Raw genomic sequence first — 27,988 nt, forward strand, 5'->3', positions numbered from 1 at the left:
AAGCACGCGTTCAAATGTAAAACCAAGTAAAAGAATAGTTTTCCAATTACCTAACGGTGTACCGAGGTTTGTAGAAAATAGGAAAATAGGGAAATACGATGTATCTTGCGTGTTCTTCTGTTCAATCGCCCTTTTAAGCGTACAACTTTTGTCATTGGTGAATATTTCAGTGTGTAGACATACTGGAGAAATGGCAGTCGTCGTCGACGGCAACAGGTGTCGGCGGAGCGGAAACTATCGCCGCCGTGGAGGAGCTGACCGGAATTTTGACGAGCTACGATATGGAAGCTCTTCTACTCGCTCACGACTCGATCATCTCTTACGTCGACGGATTACAAAGGAAACAGAGTCCTTCGTCCTCGTCGCCGAGCGGTCCACCGAGCCCTACCTCTAGCTGGAGAGGCTCCCGGGTCGTGGACAACATTAAAATTATCAGAATCGACAAAACTAACGAACCATTAGGTGCTACGGTTAAGAACGAGGGTGACGCTGTTATAATAGGTATTTCGCATTCTTTTTCTGATAAAATTGTACGAAAACCTCGAACAAGGGTCAATAACACAGTCTGTGGACATTTCATAAAAAAACTATGCGATATAACGTTAAATGTTGATGTGAGAAACACGTTGGTTAAGTGTTCGACGCTTATGGACACAGTGTACCTTGCCTTTAAGCTTTTCCCTAAATTCCGCCTAAATGTGTTTCACACGAGTTTCTGTTGAATTACGCAAAAGTTATTATTGTTGAATTGTACGTTGAATAACCATAATAATGTTTATGAAGGTCGTGTTGTACGCGGAGGAGCGGCACACAAGTCTGGACTCCTACACGAAGGCGATGAAGTTCTGGAAGTAAATGGCGTGGAAATGCGTGGCAAGACCGTGAACGAGGTGTGCGATATTCTAGCCGGTATGCAGGGTGGTCTGACTTTCCTCGTGCTCCCGGCGCCCACGAGTCACAGGAACAATCTATCAAGTAGAAGGGAAGACACAAATCAGGTATCGACGATATTTAATGTGTTATCAGGATATAGTGATTTTTACTAATATTTGGGAACCACGATGATCGACACCTTGTTCTATCCATATATTTATTCATATTATTGAATTAATCATTTTTCTGACGTATGAAAATAGTTATTGTAGTTGATGGAAACATTAATTTTATAGAACACCGTGGCATCCTAATATGAATAAAAGTCCCTGTACATTAACTGTAATATTTGATATTGACTTAACTCTTTAATATCATCTTCTCAGATACAACACATACGAGCCCACTTCGACTATGATCCCGAAGAAGATCCTTACATACCGTGCCGAGAACTGGGTGTCAGTTTCCAAAAGGGTGACGTGTTACACGTGATCTCTCAAGAGGATGCTAACTGGTGGCAGGCGTATAGAGAGGGTGAAGAGGATCAGACTTTGGCTGGTCTGATACCCAGCAAAGCCTTCCAACACCAGTATGTCAATATATATATATAATCTTTTCTATATATATTCCATTTCTTGCTTATCAAACTGTTTTAAACATCGTTTGACTGATAATCCAAATTTCATCTAGGCGAGAATCCATGAAACAGTCCATCGCCGGAGACAAATCGACCGCACGCGACTCTAAGAAATCCAGTACGTTGTTGTGCGCCAGAAAGAATCCAAAGAAAAAGAAACGAAACAAGTTCGGGGCGAATTACAACGACGACGGGTATCCGCATTACGCAACGACTGCCATCGACGGTAGATATGAAAAGCATCATGGAAGGCGTTTTAGTACGTTCACCCTTTGTTTACTCATCAAACATTTACATTTTCTAGATTATGACAGCGAGGAGGTGCTTACGTACGAGGAAGTCGCGTTGTACTATCCAAGGGCGAATCACAAAAGACCGGTAGTCCTAATAGGGCCACCAAATATTGGACGACACGAGCTGAGACAGAGGCTGATGCAAGACAGCGAGCGTTTCGCAGCGGCAATTCCTCGTGAGCAGGAGATTCGTGTTGCACGCGTACTTCGAAAATGTCGCGATTCGAAATAATTCAGTCCTGTATTAGAGCAACAAAATCATCAAAGTGTCGTGACTCTTGTACACGTTTACCATTCCGATTTGTAATTAATCTCTCATTTATTTCGGCATATGTTTTCTCATAGTGTTTCATTTTCTTTCTTTCTTCCGCTACTCTATCAGCCAATCACAGTCTCTCCTTCAAGGGCTCTTTTATTCGTCATTCAAATAATCGCGACAAAAGAGAAACGTTCAAGGGCTAAGACTAGAAAATTACACAAGTAATATTGCTTTATCGTTTTCTACAGTCTATCCTTGTCGCCAGTGTCAAACGTTTAACAAATCGTTTGCTTTTTGTCATAAGCATTCAAACCGTTCTTCATTTTTCTTGTTCGAGTCGCGTCATCTTTGAAACACGCGTGTAATACGAATAAATCACTTGTTCTTCATTCAAGGACAACCGTTCTACAGGATACTCCTTGTTTCAGACACGAGTCGTCCCAGGAAGGATTCGGAAGTAGACGGCCAGGACTACCACTTCATTTCTCGTTCTCAATTCGAGTCCGATATTCTCTGTCGAAAGTTCGTCGAGCACGGCGAATACGAGAAAGCTTATTACGGTACCTCCGTGGAGGCTATACGATCCGTTGTAAATTCCGGTAAAATTTGTGTTCTTAATCTCCATCCGCAAAGCCTGAAGATCCTTCGAAATTCGGATTTGAAACCGTACGTGGTGTTCGTGGCGCCGCCGAGTTTGGAGAAGCTACGACAGAAGAGGATCAAGAATAACGAGAGCTTCAAGGAAGAGGAATTAAAGGACATTATAGAGAAAGCGCGGGAAATGGAGGACAAATACGGTCATCTGTTTGATATGATCATTATAAATACGGACACGGACCGAGCGTACAATCAGCTGCTGACGGAGATCAATTCACTGGAACGGGAGCCTCAATGGGTGCCTGCGTCTTGGGTTCAATAAATTTGGAACAGAGGCTTTCGGGATACCATCGAGCCAGATATATTTTCGCTGAAACGCGTAGCGAAAAGCTAGGCAATTGAGAGAGGCGGCTTTAAAGTCTGACTGGAGATACTTCCAAGGACTGGTTCTTTTACTGGTGCCTGTTATACAATTTTACGTTTCGTACACGCGCGTAATTAAACTCCTTGCCAGGCTATCGTACTTCAAGTACCGCTGGTTTGGTGTAGTCTTCCGTGTCGTATATGGTGCCATCTGATATTCGAAGATCGTCGCGTCAGCAAGCATTTTAGAGGGCGTGGAAAATCCCCGTCTCGTTGTGATTTATCGTTCCTCGAGCCTCGAGGTCTGGCGTCCACCCAGGAAACAGGCAACGAGAACATCGAGATCCTCGACTTTGAATGTCGAAGGATCCTCCGATCGACTGGCGTGGCGCTTGTTTTTCATCGTAACCGGCAAACACTCTAGGTTTCCTCGGCGTAATTTGTACCGCGAGATGCCCCGAGGGAAAAATCGCTACTACTCCGCATAAGATATTATATAATAACGTTTTCCAAAGATGTGTGAATCTTGAAAGAGATCGTCCTACTTCTTTCAAAAGTCACCAGATAATTCCCCAGGATAATACCGAGCCGCGAAGAAAAAAAAAAAGAGAAGCGAACCGGAACCGCGAAAATCTTGGACGGCAGCAGCCTTTTCACTCCGCGAAAGAATCGAAAGACTTTCACACTTGTTCGTATCTTGCGCTGTCAGGAATTTTCACGGCGATCCTATAGCAGGGAGGCGCGGTCTCTAGCGCAGAGTTTTTTAAGTCAAAAAGAAATATTTCGCAGGACTTTGCGAGTTGTTAAACGATTAACGTAAAGACAAGAAAACAAAAAAAAAAAAAAAAAAACCACGTTTCCTCGTATTTGTAATTTCGTGTGAACTAGTAATTCGAAGAAGGCGGAACTCATAAACGTTTCATCGTTCGCCCTAGGCACTTTCTCGTGTTTGTTTAGAGAAAAGAATCATAACTTTTAATCCAAGTAGACATCGTTAATGCGAGTATAGACATAGGCTCGTGTGTGAACCAGCGTAAACAAATTTTTAAGACACTTTCGAATGAAACAGAAACTTCTAGGGTACTTCTTTCGTTTTCGTCCTCGAGCGACCATTAGACCTTTCTTCTTTTTGTTTTCTAATCCGACATCGATACTCCATGTCAGCCACTGTTATATTTACCACCTACGTGCATCCTCTATATCCTCGACTAGCAATAACGCAAGATGTTTTTCGAGTCGAAGATCATCGCTGAAAATGAAACATGGTTTCGTGGCTCCAAAGAAAAAAAAAAAAAAAAAAAAAAAAAAAAGATAAAATAATAAAAAAAAAAAAGAAACCAAAAGAGTCAAGTGAGAAAAAATTAATAGAAATCGCATCGACGATCGATCGTTTTTAGTTCAGAGAGGAGAGATTTTCCGAGGGTAGTTTAATTTCGATGTCGTAAACCCAGCTAGCAGCGAAAAAACAATGTTTCCAAATGAGAGAAACGCGAAAAAAAAGAGATACTAATTGCTACCTTTTTAGCTCACTATTTAAACAAAAGAAAATTATGTTAAGAAATCACGCACGATGGTCGGAGTAATTGTGCCAAGTGATTGGGCCGCGTGTTAAGGAGGACACGAGAACTGAAATGTGCCAAAATATTTGAGTCTCTTTAGAAGAGACTGGGAGAGGGAGAGAGAGTTTTGTTCAGGAATGACGTATTATTAAAAGAGAAAGAAGGAGGAAAATGTGAGAGGCAAAGAAATACAAAGAGAGACAGAGAAGGAAGAAAGGACTTTGGAGAAACACGCTCAACGGCACTTTCGTATCTGTCATTATATTGATTCTGTAAATATTTGTGCACTTGTATAGAAAAAAAGAAAGAGAAGATGAATAAGAAGTTATTATCGTTATTATTATTAAATATTATAATTATATTAATTATTATTATTATTATTACCATTAATTGCTTCGACTTTATTCTTGTTAATTGTCATCGTATTACCCGTATTCTATTTTCTCGAGCCATTTTGAGACACAGGTCGTTTTAAATGACGCGAACGAAGGTCAGTAACACGATTGTATTTTTTAAGTGCTAATCAAAAATCCCCGACGACAGCCTTTATTTCTGTCTTTTTATTTTTCGTCTTTTTTTTTTCCTTTTTTTAGCTGGATCTGTGCTCGAGTATGCGGCGTCGTTAATGCGTTATGCCCGACAAATCAATTAGGATTTCCGTAGGTAATGCGTTAACAGTGCACGCGAAATGTACAGAAAGAGAGAGAGAGAGAAAGAGAGAGAGAGAGAGAATGTGTGAGTTTGGAATTTGTCCCTGTTCGAAGTGTGTGTACATTAATTACCGTTGCTCCCGAGTATTTTTCTCGACAATCCAACTTCATTTTATGTGTAAAATAAACGTACAACATCAAGGAGGAAATTGTATGTATAGGTGCATATGTTTTGTATATACGTACGGTATATACGCACACATGTATGGAGAGAATCGAACGAGAACCGAATATCAAAAAAACCGACCATTGTTGTTAATCTCGAGTCAGCTATTTTTATGCCTTTTCGTTTCATCCAGCTGTTCTTCCTTCTCGAGCCCGTCAAACACGTATGAAACAAACGGAAGACCGGAAGTCTGAAATAGTCTGAATATACGAAGCGTTGCCTTATTCTTATCCTTTTTCTAACCTTTTTTTTTCAACGTCTCCCTGTCCTTGGAGAAATGCGAAATTTTTTGAAAATTTTTCCTGACGGAAACTGTGTCTAGAGGAGCGATATCGTAGAGTTGTAACGTCGTTTAGAAGTCTGTGATGTGTTAGGTTAATCGAGTCGCTGTGTAGATCGTTGAGCATGGTGCGGGACCGAAATTAATTTCATTATTATTATGGGACCGTAAAGAATCACGCGAACACGCCAACAAAAGTGGCGAATTGATAACATTGCTCGGCGCAGACCACGGATATTTATGCATTCTTGAGAAATTCCAAGGTGCACGTAATACACAGAGATAATGTAAAATATCTCTGTAACATGTAGTCGATAAAACAGTTTTCTATCTGAGTTTTTGATTACATTCATAAAAATGTGAACTTGCATAAATATCCGCAGCCTACTTCGATGAGATCGGCTCGTATATCCGTCTTAAATGAAAATAAAGCACGAAGTGCCAGATGGCGTGCGGTACTATAATTAGCAATAACGAGGCGCGAAGCTAACAGCGCACAGCCGCGATAAAAGATTCTAAAGGAAAGAAAAAGAAAAGGGAAAGACTAAAATTAGCTTACGCGTTAACTATATGTTGTCTATCGTTTAAATAGACCGCGGGTAGGAGATACAATGGACCGATCGTTCGTGGAGAGAAGGGAGAAGAAAAAATGAAAAAAGCTATTTATTTGAGACGCACGAAACATTAAACCGAGCGAAAAATGCGTTTCATTTGGAGCAAAATTCACCTTGAGATTGAATATTCACGATTATTGCTGTTTCTCAAAGATATTATGTAGATAGATGATAAACTGGAAAATTATCGTCGTATAAATATACATATATATATATAAATAGGCACATATACATACAGTACCGCTCATAATTATTTTATATTTATTTCTATAATTATTTCACTTCTAGTATAAAAACTAAGCTAACATATACGATTCCTTGGTGAAGTAATGAACACTATCTCGAGTGAATTATAGTTTATAATTAATACTGTTTTGATTGAGTCGTGAATTATAGTATTAAATTTCAATCATTCCACTCATTGATTTTTAAAGTCATTCGAATAATTATGAACGGCAGTGTATACGTATATGAAGACCACAGAGAAAAGACATGATAAGTCACATTTTTCATATGAGAGCAGTTTTAAAATCCAGTACCTTGTTTTGTTAGTCAATCACATACAACTATCTTTGTATTGAATTTGATTATGAGATCATTCTTCTGTAAAATATTTATATCAGAAATATTGATCTCGAAAATACTATGGTTATCATATCCTATTTTTTTCACAAAATTTCATTGGATGTGTCATCTATCGTTAAAATGCATATATCTTTGGACAGAAAAATAGGTTATTCCTCTTTTTAACTACGTTATACTAAAGTAAACCTCCTTATTTCTTTTTTTTTTTTAACCACGAATTAATGTCAGAACCAGAACAAAATTGTACTTATGATATTTCTCTCCTGTAATCTTCGTATATATATATGTATGTACACAAACGTGAGACTTCAATCCTAAGGTAAAACGAGATGTTCGTCGATATTGCAAAAGATCAACAGGAAGTATTACCATCGTTTCAGCCCCTGAATATCCTCCACACATTCTGTTACGTATTAAATAAAAGTTACTGTAATATTTCTAAGGTTGCTTGTCAACTTCACACACACACAGGCATGCACGTACGCACACACATATACAGAGCTCGATTGATCGATCATCGCCCTTTATAGCCTCGATCGTACTTTCCTCGCAGCTTGCTGCCAAAAGTCGACTAATTTTCTTCAAGAAATCGACTAGAGAGGAAGAGAGAGAAAGAAGGCGAGATATACACGTATTTTAAGAATTTAATTAAGAAACAACTCGATGGAGAAACTCGTTGGGATTTTAATCTTGAAAGAAGCCGAAGGTAAAATAGCAAACAGAAGAAAATAGCAATAGGAATGTTAGTAAGTTGTTCGACATTTCAACGCACAAGGGAGCGTACACCATTAACCTTGCTATGATCCTAGAATTTCTATACCTCAATTCTGCTCTCGTTTTACGAAACAGAGACAATACGTAATCTTTTAAGAAAATATTTAATTCTGTTGCTTTCTTTGGGTTTGACCTGTAATGGATGCTTTGTTTCAATAGAATTGATTAAAACATAAATAGTAAACATAAATATTTGATTTTAGTATTCAATATTATTTTGTATATTCTATGCTTTTTATGAATGAAGTGTTTCAAAAAAGAAGACGTCTGAAAAGATGCAGAAGGAGTAAAGAGAACAGTAAGGTTAATATAAAATTCGTGCATACCAATAAGACTTCTTTCATATTTTGTTCAAACCGAAGATAGTTTTTAAGGTTAGAAAAATATAATTGGTCGAGAATGATCGTAGCAGGGTTAAATTCGATGAACGTTGTATATCGACGACAAACGCTTGCAACCTTTTTCAGAAAGATCCACACGAATTGCGGAAATTCGGCTCGATTCCAGCAATAAAACTGACTACTCGGGAGATATATTTACCCCTGTGCATCACGAACGTGTTGTTTCTATTTTCAATTTCCTTGAAAGAAATCACCATTCATAGAAACTCCTGCGTCCTATCTCAATCCACAAAATTGCATGACATCTTTTCCAACACATACACGTGAAACACATAACCTTCAAAGTTATCTGCATACGCTGTAAGTCTATTACAGATCATACATATTTCCCATTTTTTAGTATGAAAGTTAGTTCACTATTCTTATACTGATTAGTGTACTGAAAAAAAGCAGCTTATCAACACAAAAGAGTAGCACGACGACACGAAGCGGATGATGGCTAACGATGGCCTCGGCACGCTTTGAATCTTTTCAATTAATAAACCAAGATTGGAGAATCAATAAGTGAAATCATTCTCTGCGCAAGTTTCCAAGCTTCAGTAGCTATATTATATGCTTCTTGATGAATCTATCAGATCAAATGATAGGTAAAAATCAAACTTACTTAAAATGGAGGAAATGAAACTAGGAAAGATTACATGTAGGAAAGATCACAATAGCAAAATTCCTATATAGATTGAAGTATATAGAAGTATAAGACAATAGTCACGAGTAATAAGAATAGACAGTAGCTGATAAAAGATAGTTTAAAATTCATACGCTACTTACGAATTTTAGTACCTTTTTTCCCAAAAATTCATTCTATTGTATATCGTATTGGTCATTCCATAAGTAATGTGGTTTTTCTGGGAGTTAAGTTCAAAACAATAGGATTAGTTACTATGGTTTTAAAGAACTGGAATAGAAAGTATCGCAGAAAAAGATAGTGAATTATAAAACGTACGAGAAAATTCATCAGTGATCGATTGCTCGAAGGTAATTGTTTATTTTCATCCAGCAATCTGAAAGCCGTCGACGACGCACTACTTATGAGATAACCTAATGTCTATGCATTGCTCTCATTTAATATAAATCCATTTTGTAAAATTATAGTGCCTCTTTATGCTTCTTATTTGATGAACTTTTTGATGTACACCACTGTATATGGAATCTTATAAACACAGCACGTAACGAAATCACCAAGGGAACCACAACCGTGTTCGAGTAAAAATTCTAAAGATCCAGCGGACCAGTTGCGCATCGTTCGATATTTCGCAAGAAGCTGTAAAGAAGGTGGAAAGTTAGTAGGGACAGATCGATGGTGAAGAATTTGGTATCCGCGAACGTGTTCGCGTTTTGAGGCCATCGCTAGCAAAGGGTGGCTAGGAGAGGAAGAAGGGGCACGTTATGGAAGTGGGGAGGGCTACGTTAAGGGGCATCGGGGGCGGTGGTCGTCGTCGTTTCTACGCGCATGTTTCTTCTCCGCGAAACGGATCGATGCTGGAAATAGCTCGACCCGCAGGAGAGTACGAGGTGAGTCGGCTTCGCTTTCGGCAGGGCCTTCGCAGCTCTCCACGCTCGCTGTTTCCTGTTTTCCAGACCAAAGGGAAAACGTAACTCGTAGCTAGAGCCCACGGTCCGTCTTCTTCACGTTCCCGCGAGCTTCCCTCGTCACCCGGCGAACGTTATTCGCTGATTTCCTCTTCGACGTCGTTCTTCCTCTCTCCCCCTCCTCAGAGAGTCTCTCTTTAACTGGACACTCTTCTCTTCTTCAATCATATTCGATATCTGCCACGCTGGTATCAGTTCAATTTCATCCTCCGTCATCTTCTTTATCACTCTTCTTCCTTCTTCCGGTGCTCGTTCCTTCGAGTGTGTGCTTCGACGATTCATCCCACTGGCGACCAAAAGAAACACAGAGAGAAATCTCGACCGCGGGATGACTCGAAAAAAATGTGCGTCGTACCGATGTGGCTGACGAGGCTGAAATCGTAAGTACAACTAGCCGAAAGGTTTTTCTCAAACGTAGGTGTATAGCGCCGCGAACACCAGAGCGAAACGTGGCCGCCGTGACACGACACCTACGCTTCCTCCGATTGATCCGCGTTCTAATACGTTTCGCTTCGCTCGCCTGAACGATCTGCACTCTGAATTTTTAACACGTTCCTCTGCTTTGTCGCAGTGACAGAGAGACCTTATGGCCTCTCCACTTGTTCCTTTGCATCCTGGCTATTTCGTTCGTAGGATTCGTCCGGCCGCTTTCAGAGTTTCCTCGAGAAGGTTTCCGGTTGCGCCTCTCGAAAAAAAAACACCTTAGATAGAATTGATCTAGCCATAGACGGATGATCTTGAATGTCTCATAGATGTCTTGTCTATCCTATAATCTCTAGAATATAGTAGAATCGATCGAACGCGAAGACTGTGTCATAGTGTTAGAGGTAGCAATGTCTAGGGAAACAGAGTGTCTCGGTATATCTACGACGGTTTTGGTACGCTCCAGGCCGATTTAATGAAAGATACGTAAACTAAAAAGAAGCATTTCGTATACTGTAATACGTAGAAATATTCTAGACCTATTGTGGCTTCGTACATAATGCTGACGTAGCAATAATAGTTGGCTAAGACGATAATGAAGGTGCCCATTGAGAACTGACTTGGTCGATACGCCTCGCGTTTCCTCCTTTCTGTCATCCCTCGTGAATTTACCCTCGGATACGTGCTTCGTGTTTCGATTATGCATCGGGCTTATTACGTTCTGACATCCATTCGATGTTCACCTTTCCTTTTCCTCTTTGTAATCGAATTCTCCGTTTCAGCCTGGAGTCTCGATGATGGACGTCTGGAATAGAATGGAGTAACGATTCGAAATCGAACAATTGTCGAATTATATCGTTGCAAGACAGGTGATAAAATTGGTCGAGTATAGAGCATCGTCCGTGCCGGTATTACGCGTGCGCCTCGGTAAATCCGGTGGACAAATGTTCGGCATATTGCAGCAATACTCTTCGCCGAAACTTTTATTCAATTACGTCAGAAACTCTAGCTACTCTTCTACGAAGAACAGATATCGTGCTCTATTGTTCTTCAACGACTTGCAATATGTATCGGTGCTCGTCGACTTGGCTCTTCTACGTTGTATCAAATAAGATTCTACATATACGCAATTGTCTTGTAGAGTGGATTTTATGGGACGGAATTTCCTGTTTTATATAGATCTTCTTTATTTTCTTATTTGTGGAAACGTTATGTGGCGGAATGTTGTTGGGTAGAATATTATTATACAACTGAGGAATAGTAGAATATCTATTTAACACATTTGTTGCTAGTGAAATATGATTACCCATCCGTGGATTTTCCATTTCTTCTTTTACTTTTCTTAATCCTTATGAGTAGACTCTGAATGTTTATGCAATTTCGTGTTTTTATAAACGTTATGAAATGGAATCTGCATAGAAATTTGTTTCATCGTTTAATTTCTTATACCAGTGAAGCTTATTTGGAGAAAGAATCTCGTTATAAATGAAACTGTATATTCTATTTAAAAAATCATGATTAATGTATATCTTCCCAAACTCGAGTGTATTATAATCTGTGACGTTACGCAATTGTGTTCACTGCTAAAATAAGAACAATCAAAATAATGTTTGTTTCAGTATGTTCTGTGAAAAGAATATTAATTGTAGTTTTATCCGAATTAACAAGAATGAAAATGCAATAATTGTATTAGCAGCATTAATTAAATTAATGAATCAATAGCAGCGAATGTGTTAAGACCACGTACAGTGTTCGAGCATTGGAGCGACGCTGGATTTCATATGGGGTTTGGATTTTCTAAATATAAATCGACACGCGCACCATTTTTCTCCTCTATTGGATTTCACTCTGCTAGACCCCTTCCTTAAATTTTTCAGTCGACAACCCGATATATCATGACACTGTTCTCCATCCCGTAACCTAGAATCTACGAAAAACAAAATGTTAGCTATATCTTTTTCTAAACTGCGAGGTTAAGAGTAATAGAAAGAACATGTCAGATTTTGGAATTAAATTCAGGTTAAATTGTTCTCTATCTTGCAACGAAAATTTCTAAGACAAATTCTGGTAAATCTCTTTGTATATTTTTGATAATATTTCCAAAATTTTCAGGTTGAGTTGTTCCCCACCCTGTAAGCTAGAACCTTTGAAACAAATAGAATTTTTGATAAGTCTCTTCCTAAATTTTGAGGTTAAATCGTTCGCCATTCTGTAAGCTGAAACCTCTGGCACAGAAATAGAATTTTTAATAAGTCTGTTCCTAAATTTTGAGGTTAAATTGAGGTTCAATTGTTTACCATCCCGTAAGTTAGAACTTCTGAAACGCAAATAGAATCTTTGATAAGTTTCTACATAAGTTTTAAAGCTAAAACTCGTTCTCTATCCCATAAGCTAGAATCTCCAAAACAGTAATCAAATTTTTGATCACTTCTTAAATTTTGAAATTATATCATTTTCCATCCTGTAAGCTAGAATCTCCGAAATAGTAATACAATTTTTCACGTATCTCTATCTAAAGTTTGAGGTTAAATTGAGGTTCGATTGTTCTTCATTCTGTAAGCTAGAGTTTCTAAAACAGAAATAGAATTTCTGGTAAATCTCTTCCTACATTTTGAGGTTAGGGATCATAGAAGAAACTTCGTTTAAATAAATGATTGGTACATAGGTTTGATAGTAGCTGGTAATTAACTCTAGTAACAAGTGTTGCTGTCGATTCTATGTGCAAAGGCACGAGCGGTACTGGTCGATAATGTCTGTTCACCTGGTGACGCTGTTCGGGCCAAATTTAATTATCTAGATGCCGGAGATAAGAATATACCTTATCGTGTCAGGCATTGAGATCATCTCACGATATTATCATCGATCGTTTCTTAAATTTAACGTTAACTTTATCGACCAGATCTTCGTTGATAGAAAATTGAAAAGCAAAGAATACAATCAATCGTCACGATCAAGTTCCACTGGGAAACGCTGAAAGTTTGAAAAGCTTATTTGCAGCAGGACGAAACTTTATGAAGGTCCCTTGCAATTCCTAAGATTTCATCTCAACTTTTTATTCTTTGGTGAAACTTTCGTTGGCTAAGCTGGACTTTCATTTAATTTAAGTTACGCTAGATCGTACCATAAGTAATTTTCTATTCACATGTGTAACTTCAAAACATAAAAGTATTTTATATCTGATTGCAATTAGATAGCGTTCAATATTTATTAATAATATCAAATATCAACGTTTGTATTAAGATGTAAAAATGTTTGTCGTACTTATCAGCAGATAATACCTTATCTGATTTTTTTCTCAAGCTATTTTTACAGTTTACCTCATTTATCATTTTAAATTTCTGCTTTCAGAAATTGTTAAATTGCGATGGAAAACATTCGGTTACCTCTTTGAGATTCAATCTTCTTGTATATTTTTTAATTTTTTATACTACCTGAGTAAGGTGGCGCATTTCAATTATATTATATTAAATGCTTTGTCAAATTTTGTTTAATGTGTATGGCTGATCATTGTGTTGATTAAACTACAGATATTTATACAAATTTATATTTTCATGAAGATAACTAAAAATATTGCAGATATGGGAGTTTATTTAATTTATGAATTGTTGCTGTACGTACCATATTTTGGATGTTTTATATATTAACAATAATGAAATTGTTGCTGTACGTACCATATTTTGGATGTTTTATATATTAACAATAATGAAATTTATTTGCAATTAACAGCAAATTTTGTACATATATTTACATATTACAGATTATAGTAAAAGACGGAGTTAGGATAAAAAATAACAATATTAGGTAACAAGATATATTCATAGATAAATGCAAAAGAAAGAAGAAAAAAATAATAAGATATAATATACAACAATATTAGAATATACGTATTTGATATATTTTTTCATATTATTACTTAACAAAATTCCTCAATCTATAATCATCTTTCTCATTACATTTAATGTTATTAACGCTATTCTCAATCTTTCTAATTGTTAATTGTAAATTTCAGGAATTACCGTACTAAACTGTTCTATCTTAAAAATTCGAAGTCGAGAAATCAGATGCAAAATAGAGGAGCGGCATTATTTGTGGAATGACCTGATATCCTTCGTTCGATAGAATTAAACAGAACAGAATTCTCGTCTCCGTGGAGTCGTAGAACTAGAACAGTGGTCGTAGGTGAGATTGCCGATTTCTCAACCTTTATCGATTACAGTTTCCTGGGTTGCATGCAGGTGTACTCTGACGATGATATCGGTTTTAGTTGGGGTGAGCTGCGATAGTCGTTGAGTTTGTTAGCACACCAGCCTCGACACGACCACCCTACAGTAATCTGGAGCACGTGCTCTCTTCTGCTCCCCCAATTATCGACGAAATTCTGTTTCGTACACTATGTCGGTCCCTTTTGCTCGTTGGTAACTCGTCGACCTCCGACGGTGTCGATTTAATTGCCATGTTGTTCGTCAATTGTGGTTCTCAGTTGTTTGTAAACTTCTTAAGTTCGAGGAAAGTAATTTACTCTCTGATTTTGACATTTCAAGTATTAATAATTTATCAAGATATTAAGATGTCGAACGAAATATAGTAAGAATCGTAATAAGAAAGATTGGAAGATATTAGGATCGAAATACTATTCCAATAATTTTCGAGATAAAGAAACGAAAATATAGGAGGACGAGATATTAGATTAAAAGTCTACCTCTGTGCAGTTCTATTTGTGCGTTTATGTCCTAGTAATTGTAAAGTATGTTTCTGATTATATTTGCTTTATATTTATAATCATATTATACTTTATATGTGTGAACAATTCTTGAAGTACCTAGTACAAAGATAGCAATTAAAATTAGATATGATATAATGGAGGACACGAAGGGTTTTATTAAAGAACGTTAGATGTATTCTAAAGTATTTCCTAAATTTGAGGTCCTCGGTAGAGTTAAAGTCCAAATAAAATCCAAATTCTACTAAACAATCGTATGAATCTATAAACAATCCAATTATTATTAATCCAATTGTTCAATTATTTATATACATAGCTGTAGCAAACAGTTGTTTCTATATTTCTGGAAGAATAATCCCAATGCATCGTTGGTAATTAAAAATATGGCGCAGATGGACATTGTTGTCGAAAGATATATAGCTTACACTGATGTTAATTAAATTCCCCATTCGTAACGGATTAATATGCTAACTATGACTGTCGCGTAAGACTTTAAGCCTCTTATCAATGATATAGATCGTGGTGTACGCTCGACAGGGGATATTCGCGTGTTGCACAACTTTGTTCTATCTGTTCAGAAGATACGTAGTATCGCATAGAAATATATAATCTTTTCAACCTATAACGTTTGTTTAATATATGAGAATAGTTTTCTCTTTTCTGTTCATTAACTATTAGCAATAGAAACACATTTTGTGGAGTGGTTTTATGAAGAGGACACAATGTACCAAGATTTGAGATTAATTTCAGATAATCTCAGATCAGATAGTTAATTTCAAGTTTCAAAGCGGATAGATTTTTCATGTTATCCTCCAAAAGCGATACTTTAAGAAGTTTTAGCCGACATTATACAACTATGCATTATTATGTCCTTGTAGTCGCTATTAGTTAAGATTCTTTTAGGTATTTAATGCTTTTTATTAATTATTAAAGCAACACATGTTCCTTATTGGCTTTATCAAGTAAACGTAATTACGTGCCAAGATTTGAGACCACAGAAACCACATACATTTATCGTTTAGTCAACTAGTATTTTATAGAAGTATAATGTTACGTGTACGCAACATCAGATGCAGAAAAGATGAGACACGAATGCGGTTTCTATTGTGTGATGATACAAACTCATTGACCTAAAACCAAGCCTGATAAAATACACAAGGAGAGAGACAAGATTTCTGGCATTTTCTCAGCAATACCGCTACGGAGGAGCGTTGTGAAAGGCCAACAGGAAGGGTAAAATGGTCACGGTTGTACGGTACTGCTGATCGATCGGGCTGTTCTGGCAACGATCCCATTACGCGTACACGACCGTTCAAATCAAACGTTTCATTTTTATCAGACAGATAGAAAAATTCCAGATAACCTACAGCTTTGTTCTTCATGGAACTCGACGGCCTTTGTCCTTCGTCTTTCTCGTAGCGATCCCATAACTGATATATTCGAATGGATCTTATTGCAGGTCTGAGTCTAATTAGACTGAATGAGAGGATACAGTAGATGAAAGCGACGTAGCGAAGTGGTAAAATCGGTTAATAGTCGAAGCTTACCGTTAAGCAAGCTAATGGTAACTGTACCAAGCAATTAGAAACGTATCAAGGACCATAAGGCTCGTAAAGACAGGCTGCTGTCCGACGCTGGTTTGTCTCCAATGTTGGTTTTCTCTTCTTTAAACTTCTTCGTGCATTTGTGCACATTGCTCTTGCGAACCATGTCATCTCTGCAAACATTCTATAGCCTTCTGTGGACAGTCTGCACATCAAGAATTCAACGGTGATACGCTGCTCTTGCTTGAAATCCGTTATTTACATGCAACGAAGAGGAAGAAGAGAAAGAGTTACTACGAAGAAAGAGTTGTCCCACCGATATGTGGAATTTAAACGACCTACAGTCACTTGCAAAAGTCTACGTACATCCCTTACATATAAATTGTTATAGTTAATAGTTAGAGTACAAATCATTTTGTGACCAAATGCGTTTTCCATTTCTTTGTATTAAGTCGAACGTACAGAATTCATCAGGCGTATGTAGATTTTCGTACGATCGACCGAGCAAATCAGTTAATAATAACGTTGCTCGCGTCGTATACATCAATACGTGTACGACATCGTTTCGAGAGTTCGACGCGGAAAGATGAACGAGCGCATAGAGCGACGTGTTTCGCGGCGTGCACGCGTTAAAAAAGAAGTGGACGAATTTAGCACGGTTATAAAGAGCGACCGACTAAATAAAGATCGGTAGTGTGCAACAAGTATTCGAGGATTCGGCAAAGTAGCCTGAAACGTCGCGTGGGTGTTGTCGTTTCATTCGCGAGCACACGCATGTCACTCGCATCGCACGCTTCGCACTTGCAGCTTGCTGTTCGCGTTGCCCTCTTCCTGCACCGATCGATCGAACGTCGATGGTACTCGATGATTGCATAGAAAGCGTATAGAGTATTATTATATCTTGCTGCGACTACCCTTGGTCACTGTGGATCGTTTAGAATTGCACATAATGGCGAAATCTGCATGAAAGCACCTGTAATAATCGCGCGAATCTACATCTTTTCTAATTGAAAACATCGTTCTCCTATGATTTGGTATCGCTATTGTTACAAAACCTAAGACCTCCTCCTAAAAAAAGAGAATATGAAAAAGATTTCTCGTGGGAAAAAGGTTTGAACACGTTCGCTACTGTTATTGATCGCGTTTTGTTTCTTGTATTCCTGTACAATGTACTCGATAACGAGAAACAGCGAAGCTTACATTTGTATTCGCCGATTTTCAAGAAGCGAGTTACGAAAGTCTTCGTGCATCTCATGACAAGACTATTTTTATTCGCATTAAATTTTGCTACATGTATAGTTGGTAAAACAAACGTGAAATTTCATCTCGATATTTCAGTATATATTCTCCATCAAGGAAATGAAATTGAAGGGAAGATAGGATACTTGCGGGATATTAATATAATCTACAGTTTGAAATAACGTACGAAGCTAGAATCTGTTTTAGTAAAAGCGAGCATTCTATACGTGTATCGAGCCAACGAGCAAGATTTTTGTGAATGACTGTATACGATGGTAGCGGACGTGCTAACAACCCATTGGCATGCACAGTTATTAAGCAGTCCGAGGAAGACTATACGTGTGATCCCCTCAGAAGCCAAACTAATCAACTCGACTCGTGTGAAACGATAAGTTGTATCGTAGCACTGACAGATAGATAATACTAAATTCTGGAGTGAGCTCGAGAAATGATATCCCTGTGGTATCATCATCTTTCTTCATGAAGTTGATCAGCGTGGCTGTTGTATGGCGCTCGGTTTGGTGTAAAAATTCATAAAAATTCGTGTTACTATTGCTTAGCGCCTTTTGTACAGATAGAGAAGAAAAAGGAAGCCGAAGGCGATAACGATATTTAAGACGTTCGAAAAACACGGTGTGCCAATGGGTTAAAGCTTGAACCTTCGAGGCAGACTAACGAAAAGTATGAATACCGATTGCAGAGGCCTCGCTTGTTCCACGGTAGCTCTTAGAGGATGCACAAGCTAGCCAAGGGCCTGAAGAAGAAGAAAAAGCCGAAGAAGGGCAAGAAGGGGGCGGAGGAGGACGAGTTCGACCCGGAGGAGCTCGAGCGTTACAGGCGCGAGCGGGCGGAGGCCCAGCAGAAAGCCGAGCAATCCGGCGAGCAGGCCAGCAACGCCAGCTCCGACGAGTGGAAGAAATTCGAGGCGTTGACGGCCGGAGTCGACTCGATCCTCAAGAAAACACAAGGAGATCTCGATCGTATAAAATCCACTTCCTTCTTCCAACGGAAGCCACCGCTAGAAGACGAGAAGAAAGAGGAAGAAGAAGAGGATCAGGAAGATCCTGGTAAAAAGTCTTCTTCGAAAAAGTGGGTAGGTTTCGACGAGGAAGGTAATCCGATCGAGGGTGAACCACCGGATTTCGAGGGAAAGGGAAAAAAGGAAGAGGACAAGCCTCTGGTTAACGAGGACGGTCTCGTCGAACTTCCCGACGACGAGGATGAACACGAAGACTCCGCCGACGAAGACGTGTTCGATACAACCTACGTTGACGTTCTGCAGAATATCGACGTTCAACTAGCTTACATTCCCGACAGTCCAACCGAGGAGGAGGACGGCGACGATCCGTTCGACACTACAAACGCGGATAAAGTACTAAAAACAGTAGATAAAAAGGGGAACAGATTAGTCAGTTTAGGGAACGCGGTAGAGGTGCTTTCCGGAAGAGTCGATTACGTGAGTTCGTGCAAGATCACGAGAGGCAGGCGGCCTAGACTTCAACAAGATTTATTATTGGATGACTTCGAGGAATTTGAGCAACTTGCGGAAAGTAGCAGCGTAGTTGCGGAACCTGTGGTCGTGACTAAGACTTTGCTGGACGACGACAGCGACCTTCCTGATATTCCTGTCGATCTTACGAAGCTTCCTCCGGTTCTACCAAGATCAGTTAGCCCAGCTGTGAATCAGGAGAACGTTGCGGACAACAAGCCTTCGAACGGACCTTTGGATATTTCTGAGTTCGAAGTATTGAAAGAGAAAACGATCCTAGAGGAGATTCCTGACTTGGACGACGCAGAGTTCGATTTAGACGCAGCGCCAGATGAGCCGGTACGTCTCGAGGAGGCTGACGATCCTTTCAAAACTAAGGAACCGGCGACTGTAGACTTCCAAGCCGAGATAATAGAAGCAAGCTTCGAGGCAGCTACTTTTGTCGACGAAGAAGATCCCTTCGACACTACTTTCGCTGAGAATATCCTTCCTGGTAAGACAGAGTTAAAGTTCATCGAGAAGGAACTAGAAGAGCTTCCGGTTTCAGAGGTGACGATATCCTTAACCGATCCGGCTGGATTGAACAGAGATTATGAGACAGGTTTGCTGAAAGAAGAGCTCAGAGCAAAGGTCAGTAATTTGCAAGCTAAGAAGGATCTTCTAGGAGGATCTACAACCGATCTAAGTCAGCTTGCGGACGAACCTATTGCTCCAGTGGAAGATCTCAGCTACGTAGACCCTTTCGACACCTCTGCTATCAAAGAAATTCCTCCTGGAAGAACAGAGTTGAAGTTCCTCGAGAAAGAGTTGCTTGGTGAACAACCTAATCTTTCTAATTCTCTGGACGACGACGATTTCGATCCAAGAAAGGACGAGCAGCCAGCTGTTCCGGTCGACATTACTGTATCCAAGCTACCGCCAAGGCCTCCTCTTCCACCAGCATCTGTTAAACCAATCTTCCAGGTTGAATTCGAAGAAGAAGAAGAAGATACTGGCGAGGTTGGCGACCGTGGACGAAGATCTTCGAGGCCAGAGGTGCTAGAACTAGCACCTTCAAAGGCCGTTGCTTTCGAACTGCCTACACCGTCGAAACGTCCAGACCTACTGACAACCACCGAAGAAGAGAAAGCATTACCTTCGAAACCTCTGACACCTTATTATTCTCAGAAATCTATCGACGACTTGTTACCTATACAGGAGGAGGAAGTTGATGTGGATCCTTTTGATACCAGTTTCGTGGCCAAGGTAGCTCCTGGAAAGACAGAATTGAAGTTAATCGAGTCAGAATTATTGAAACAGGAGTCAAAGTTACCTCATAGCCTGAGCGACCACGATTTTGATCCGCGAGCCGAAGGGGAACCTGTAAGAAGACAGAGCGATTTCACAGCTAGTTCTATCAGGCCGAACAACTTGAAGATCGCCGAGCTCCAGGACTCTGTGTTGAAGAAGTTCGAGGAACAGAGGAAACCGAAACTGCAGCAGAGGCAGGAGAGTTTGCTGGACGAGAAGATCGAGGTGGACGCGAAGCCTCTGACGCCAAGAATCGAGTCGAAGCCCATCGAAGAAGAAGAAGAGATTTCCTACAACGATCCTTTCGACACTTCTATCGCCACTAATATTCTTCCTGGCAAAGCGGAGCTGAAGATTCTCGAGAGCGAACTGCAGCAAATTCCTGGAGAGCTGCCCGTTCGTCCTGTTCCTATCGCATTCACAGCGATAATTAAAACTACCATTCCGGAGGTTGATCCTGACTTTGATCCCAGAGCCGAGGAAAAGAAGGAAACAGCAGATTATTTGTGCATCGACGACCAAGATCCTGGAGCCAAAGTACTTACTCCTTTGCAGAACGACGACTTTGGTTTAGGAGAGGACGTGGATCCTTTCGACACCAGTTTCGCTACCCTAGGACCAGGAAAAACTGAACTGAAGATACTCGAATCCGAATTAATGCAGAAATAGAAGATCTAATCTATCCTCCTTCTCTTCTCAGTAAAAGACTCTCTGCTAAGCGATCTGCGCAATTATATATTAGAAAGTACTATACCAAAGAATATTTTAAGCAACGTTTAAGCTGGTCCATTAACATTTCAATCGAGCAACATGGATTCCAAAGGTGGAAACCCTTTCTTGATGGACGACTATGGTGTCGAGTCCAACGACAGAAAAGCTAGCCAACCGTCGAATCCTTTCCTCCAGGACTTCGCTGAGACTGAAACAGCCGGAGGAGGGGAGAATCCTTTCCTGAATTTTGGAGCAGACCAATCTTATCAATCAGCCATTACAGTCGACTCGACGAATCCTTTCGCTTCTTTCGCCACGGAGACCACTGCACCTAGCACTGGTTTCGAAGCTACTACTACCGACACTACGGCATCTAACATATTCTCTGGTCAATCCGCGAACATTTTTCAGACCACTGTGAACGAGTCGAACACGAATCTGTTCGACGCCGCGATCTCTACTCAAGCGACTGACGAACTTTTCGGCCAAGAGTTGCAGTCTGCACCTCCGCCGTCGCCGGTGGTGCCTGTGACACCAGTTCAACCCAAGAATGGCAAGACTGCACCGTCGAGGCCTCCTCCACCCAGACCTCAACCACCGGCACCTCCTAAAAATACCAAAGACTTGATCTTGTCGGTTACTGGAGCTATGGATGCTACTTCTAATCATCTGCTGGATCGATTACAGGTTCGTTATAGTGAGATAAATGGTAATTATATACAAGATACTTCGAGGACTTGAGCATTATCAGGATATTCCACTGACTGATGAATATCAGGGTCGTTGAAATGGGTGAGACACGTACTACTCTGGATGATCATTTTTCAAATTAACGAACATGTACAGTCGAATTTAATATAAGTTACATTTGTTTACAGCGCAGCTGTTTCCTTATAGCGGCGGTTTATAGTTACAGTTTTTTTATTTATCACCTGACTCAAACCTAGTCAAATTCTTTCAAGTAGAAGCGTAGTTACTCAGGATATTGACCTTAACAACATAGACATATCAGTGAGGAGTACCATTTTCTACAGGCATTTTCTTATGCAATTGCCAGATAAAAATTATGTGTACCATCTTGTATATAAATAATTACCTGATAAATCAAAATCAAAATTGTTATTTGTCAAACTTTGGTTCGTTTCATCATGATCGTTAATTATAGGCAACAAGAACACCCAGTCCAACGTTAATGCACTCTCCATCGCCAACTCCGGAACATAGTTTCGCCGACTTCCTGGACGTGGATTCGAACGTGCCAGACCTAATGTCCGACGACAGCAAAGTAGCAGAGCCATCAAAGAATCGCGACATCCTGGATCTCCTTGACGCACCCAATACAGAGACGACAACCACTACCATCTTCTCCACATCGATAAACGCCGAAGACGCCACCAGTTTGGTAACAGGAGTATCCTTGATCAGTGCCACTGGCCAGGACAACCCATTCGTCAGCATTACAGAGCAAGACGCATCTCCTATTCAGGCTGAGGATGCCTTTAAGTCAGATTTTCCAGAAACTGCTTCTGTAACAAGTGAAAAGAGACCATCTATAGCTTCGACGACCGGGATCGTTGGAAGTGACACGGAGAAGACTGGTATTGATTTAGATTTCGCTGCGGAATCCCCTGTTGTCTCAGAAACTATGCAATCATCGACAGCTGGAGCTGAATTATTCGCTACCAGCGGCACTGAGCAATTGTCCACGATGACTACCGAGTCTGCGTTCTTTTCTGTTGCCGATACGATGTCTTCTGGACCATTTGGTACCATAGATACCACGGCCTCGCATTTCACGACACCCATGCAAACGCCCGGCACACAACCTTTGTTCGCAAGCACGGAAATGGACGCGTTATCCGCTCAGTCCAATGGACCATTTGCTTCTGATTTACTTGGTGATTTCGAAGAACCTACGAAAGATATCAGTGGCATGACATCGACCAGTCCGACTCCGGGAGCTGAATTTCCCATCAACGAAGCGTATAAGCCTGAAGAGCAATTGGATAACTTTGCAGCAACTACGAAAGTTATAGAGGGTACTGGCGATGCGTTTGATATTTTTGCTTCGAAGTTTGATAAAGCTGCGGAGCAGGAAAGCAGCGCTGGAGATCCTTTCTTGGATGCCTTTGGCGGCGGCCCTACCGCCATGGACACGTCTAGCGATGGTAAAAGAATTTTCTTATAATTTTCTGTAAGCTCGCGGATTAACTAATAAGATTTTATAAATAGAAATTACACATATTTTCTTCTATTTATCATATATTTAGATTTACATTTATTTGACTCTTTACTATGTATTTAGTTTGGGGTGATTCGTCTGCGACCGGGTCAGAGACAGCAGTGACTGGGTTTGGGGAAACTGATGGGTTTGACTCGTTCCTGAGTATGACTGCACCACCACCAGAGACAAATGTAAAGAGAACCGACTCTGTAGATTCGGATGCGGGACCAGATTTCAGTGTATTCATTAAGTAAGCACTGATATATTAAATAATCAATTAATAAATATATAATAAATATAAGTATCAACATTTGGTTAATTTTGTATCCGTAGACCAAAAGAGGATGATCAAGGTGGAGCAATCGAAGGAGGAGCTGTCCCCGTGCTAGCGCCACCACCAAAGAGTCCGCAAAACACAGCTTACACAGATACCTCGCCACGATTCAATCCCTTCGACAAATCAGGATTCGCGCAGGACGCTATTCCCACTACGGAAGCTGCTCAACCTGCTGAAATGACCAGGACAGATTCTCAGGTATTGCAAATATCGACGTATTCGTTTTGGCAAATTGAATCTTATAATCTTCATTCGACATTATACATGCTTTTTAAAATATAAACTAGATTGAAAAATTCATGTTTATGTTTCTGACCAAATTAATAAAACTAGTTGTTTATTATATGTATTACATTGTATAGTATATTGTATATTGTTATTTGCTTTTATCTGATACTAGGAAACCCCTCCGACTCCCCTATTTGACGAAGACGTTAGCCAACCTTTGGAAGACTTCCCAAGAGTAACGTACACCGGTGACGGCTGGGACATGCATCTGCGCCAACCTAGCAAGAAAAAGATAACCGGTCAACGATTCTGGAAGAAGATCTTCATAAAACTGGTCTACCAAGGTGACAGTCCTGTACTCCAGTTGTTTAACAGCAGAGAAGACAAGGATCCCTTCCAAGAATTACCTCTAGTTCCTTCTTACTCGATATCCGATATCGGGGCACAGCAATTTGACCAATACGGGAAAATATTCACGGTGAAGCTGCAATACATTTTCTACAAGGAACGACCTGGCGTACGACCTGGCCAGGTGACAAAGGCGGAAAGGATAACGAATAAACTCAGTCAGTTCGCTGCGTACGCCATTCAGGGTGATTATCAGGGGGTGAAAGAATTTGGAAGCGATCTAAGGAAGCTCGGTCTTCCCGTGGAACACGCGCCACAGGTGCAATTTCTTTTTATATCGGAATTGTACAGCTTTTTGGAAATAGAGTTTATAACGTAGACAAGTAACATAAATATAAAATGCTCACTAAGGTTCGATCTTAGATGCAATGTCTCATTTTCAAATGTTCAAGTTTCCAAACATACGGAGATTCGCATCTCTAAACTTTCAAACTGTTAAAGTTTCAAATTTTCGAATTGTCAGATTTTCAAATTTTCTATTATACAATGATGTGTTTTATATACGCATTACATTACTTCATTGCTTGTTCCTTAGTGGATCCTTTATGGTGACCCTTAGTGAGCTAATATTGAAAAATTTCAATTATTAAAATAAACCATAGAATTATTATCATTGAATGACTTCGGTCTTTTCTGTACAGATTTCCCAGTTATTCAAACTGGGTTCTCAACTCTACGAAGATATGAAGCAGTTTTCATCCGCGATCGAGGAAGCTCTGTTCAGATTGCCGGCTCATCGAGATCGGGCGCTCAGTTATAAAATGGAAGACGTGCAGATTACGGTCGTGGATGAATTGTACGTGGAACAGAACGCGCAAGGCCAGGTCGAGAAGCAAATAGCGCGTGTTCGATTGTTCTTCTTGGGCTTCCTCTCTGGTAAGATTTGGCCAGCTGTTGACAATTATCATCATATTACCATAGAAATTTCTAATAAAATTGTAATTTATAGTCTATAGACACCAGGACCTTGTTTATCTGACCTCGGAATTATTTTACCATAAAAGTACTTTCATTAAAATTTCATTATCTCAGGAATGCCTGACGTTGAATTGGGAATAAACGACATGTGGCGCCAAGGGAAAGAGGTAGTAGGCAGACACGATATAATTCCAGTGGTAACCGAAGAATGGATTCGTCTGGAGAACGTTGAGTTCCACTCCTGCGTTCAACAGGACGAATACGAAAAATCTAGAATTATAAAGTACGTCTTCAACAAGCGACAAACGATTTTTGAAAATATCTTCTTGATAACCACTTATAAGACTCTATCTTGAAATGATAGTAACAACAGCTACAACGCTGCTAACTAACGACTAATTGCAATTAACACCTGACTAACACTTTTGAAGGTTCAAGCCACCGGATGCATGCTATATCGAACTTATGAGGTTCCGAGTAAGGCCTCCTAAAAACAGAGAGCTTCCTCTCCAGCTTAAAGCCGTAATGTGCGTTACCGGTAATAAGGTAATGTCACTTTTCATGCAGAAAATTTGCACGCACCTCGACACCGCGTACGCTGCTTGTTCTTGTCGAATATCGATACTCGTTTCTACTTTGGCAGTTTTACGCCTTTGGTTCGACGCTTACCCTCTTTGACCTCGTTCTTTCATTATCAATAGGTAGAACTGAAGGCGGACATTCTCGTGCCGGGATTCGCGTCAAGAAAACTGGGCCAAGTGCCCTGTGAGGACGTGATGGTACGTTTCCCCATTCCAGAGTGCTGGATCTACCTGTTCAGGGTGGAAAAACACTTCAGATACGGATCCGTCAAGTCAGCTCATAGGAGAACAGGAAAGATCAAGGGTATCGAAAGATTTCTCGGTGCTGTTGATACTTTGGAACCTCAGCTGATGGAGGTGACGTCCGGTCAAGCAAAATACGAGCATCAACATCGTGCTATCGTTTGGAGAATGCCTAGGTTACCGAAAGAAGGCCAAGGTACCTTCTTTGTTATAGATGTTCAATCCTGATGTAGACAACTGGTTATTTTTATATTTTTTCCTACAATCCTTTTTAGCGAATTACGACCTTCAAACTGACTCATATACGTCCTGGATAATAATTGTTTGCATTTTGGATGCTTTAACTTAAGAGTTACTTTATCCTATAAAATATGAATGTAGAATAATATCGATGATATCATTGACAGGAGCATACACGACACACCAATTGATCTGTCGAATGGCCCTAACTTCCTATGATCAGATCCCCGAGAACCTAGCCGAGTACTGTTACGTGGAATTCACTATGCCAGCGACCCAAGTGTCTCACACGACGGCGAGGAGTGTTAGTTTTCAAAATCACGACAGCGACACTCCACCAGAGAAATACGTCAGGAATTTGTCGCGACACGAGTACAGGTACGATCCTCCGACAATAATAGGTATTTTACATGTTAAACTTCCTTATTTACTTCGGATTTCAATTGTATTTTTATTACAATATCGCGCTGGTATTTTAATTTTAAAATTGTAAGAGGTATACCCTACATATATTACGTAACAAAGATTTACAACATACAGCTATACAAATATAATATATAAATAAAAAAATTATTATTACTCGTCATATACCAGAGTTGGAATCGAGCATACGCAAGGAGAAGGTCCAGGCGCATACGTATCTGCGACCTACACACGAAAAATTCCGGAAACAACGCCGGAGACGCAAGGAGAAGCTTCGGACGCTGGCGCGGAATCAGATTCCGATTCCTCCGATTAAATCCAAATCAGTCTTGCATAAGGTAACCTGTAACACGTACGGAACTTAAGGAGAATTACTTGTTAATGCTAAGGTATATACAGAAAGCGAAACGATGCCTGTGACTGGACGCGTGACGTTTCACGATTTGCAGCTCGGAATGAATGGACAATTTCCACGTGAGCAAGCGCAACACGTTATTGGAGTAATCGTGTAACCTAAGAAAAAGCAATAGCGTATGTGACGTGCTCTGATAAAAAGTTAAGATTCGAAAAAGTCGATCTTGACCTTTTCATATTCTTTCACAGTTAGAAGTGTACTATTTTTTTTATTTTATATTAATAAAAATTGCAAATTTTCAAGTGGTTTTAATAACGAAGTAATGAAAATTAGCAATTATTTATTACATTTATAAAAGTTACAAATTATCACCAAATAATTTTAATAATACGTTATTCTCTTGTATTTCTCCACTATTAGCAAAATTTTGAGTTTTAACCAAATCTTTTGCACACATGATGAAGTGATTGCACTTAGTACTATCGCATTGCAGAGTACATATTTTTAATCGCGTTTATTTCAAAAACTCGTTTCTATACGTTAATCTCTTTTTACCAAAGCAAGTCACATATGAACCATGATAACTTCGAACGCACATCGATACTAAGAGGATATAATCAGGATAAACGGTTCGCGTGGGTTAAATCGTTAGTGGTCGCTGCGATCCGTGAAACGTTAAACGTCGACGCGTGTTAAATATAACGCATAACAGTTAACGAAATGTACGTATGAAAGGAGTAATTTGTAAGGGAGGACAATACCGATTTTACGTTCAGTTTAGCTTGCTAAGTAGTAATGCGCACTCGCAGTGAAAGGCTTTGCTCTGCTTAAACTATTTCAAAGTCGGATTAGCAGATTATTAGTTATTGAAGAAATTTAGTAAATTCGGTATGTAAAATTGGTTAAGCAGTATT

At 39.7% G+C, this 27,988-nt stretch overlaps 3 protein-coding genes across 10 annotated transcripts in view; all 3 read left to right on the top strand.

The window, feature by feature from the left end:
• Nucleotides 1-5,681, top strand: part of LOC132907417 (protein PALS1) — a 130,069-nt gene extending 124,388 nt beyond the window's left edge. For all 5 annotated transcript variants that reach the window (XM_060960502.1, XM_060960503.1, XM_060960504.1 and 2 more), the window contains 6 exons: nt 171-501; nt 784-998; nt 1,260-1,462; nt 1,564-1,736; nt 1,815-1,979; nt 2,491-5,681. In XM_060960502.1, coding sequence (XP_060816485.1) covers nt 171-501; nt 784-998; nt 1,260-1,462; nt 1,564-1,736; nt 1,815-1,979; nt 2,491-2,981 — 1,578 coding nt within the window. In that variant the 3' untranslated portion in view covers nt 2,982-5,681. The remainder of the gene's footprint in view (nt 1-170; nt 502-783; nt 999-1,259; nt 1,463-1,563; nt 1,737-1,814; nt 1,980-2,490) is intronic.
• A 3,923-nt stretch (nt 5,682-9,604) lies between these two features.
• Nucleotides 9,605-21,309, top strand: LOC132907419 (protein stoned-A). Of its 4 annotated transcripts, none has more exons than XM_060960515.1 (2): nt 9,605-9,623; nt 18,328-21,309. In XM_060960515.1, the coding sequence occupies exon 2, from the start codon at nt 18,361-18,363 to the stop codon at nt 21,073-21,075; it is 2,715 nt and encodes a 904-aa protein (XP_060816498.1). In that variant the 5' UTR covers nt 9,605-9,623; nt 18,328-18,360; the 3' UTR covers nt 21,076-21,309. The 4 variants fall into 4 exon arrangements, 3 of the variants coding, with proteins under 3 accessions (XP_060816498.1, XP_060816497.1, XP_060816496.1); XR_009658171.1 differs by lacking the exons at nt 9,605-9,623; nt 18,328-21,309 and adding exons at nt 9,630-10,081; nt 10,907-12,109; XM_060960514.1 differs by lacking the exon at nt 9,605-9,623 and adding an exon at nt 9,630-10,081 and having other exon boundaries at nt 18,202-21,309.
• Nucleotides 21,212-27,783, top strand: LOC132907416 (protein stoned-B). The gene is made up of 11 exons (XM_060960501.1): nt 21,212-21,804; nt 22,283-23,285; nt 23,423-23,591; nt 23,675-23,876; nt 24,079-24,573; nt 24,956-25,190; nt 25,347-25,515; nt 25,664-25,778; nt 25,934-26,252; nt 26,464-26,674; nt 26,891-27,783. Exons 1-11 carry the CDS (start codon nt 21,217-21,219, stop codon nt 27,033-27,035), a joined length of 3,651 nt encoding a protein of 1,216 aa, XP_060816484.1. The 5' UTR covers nt 21,212-21,216; the 3' UTR covers nt 27,036-27,783.
• The last annotated feature ends 205 nt before the right edge of the window (nt 27,784-27,988 follow it).

Source organism: Bombus pascuorum, chromosome 5 (assembly GCF_905332965.1).
Source record: "Bombus pascuorum chromosome 5, iyBomPasc1.1, whole genome shotgun sequence".
Taxonomy (NCBI): domain Eukaryota; kingdom Metazoa; phylum Arthropoda; class Insecta; order Hymenoptera; family Apidae; genus Bombus; species Bombus pascuorum.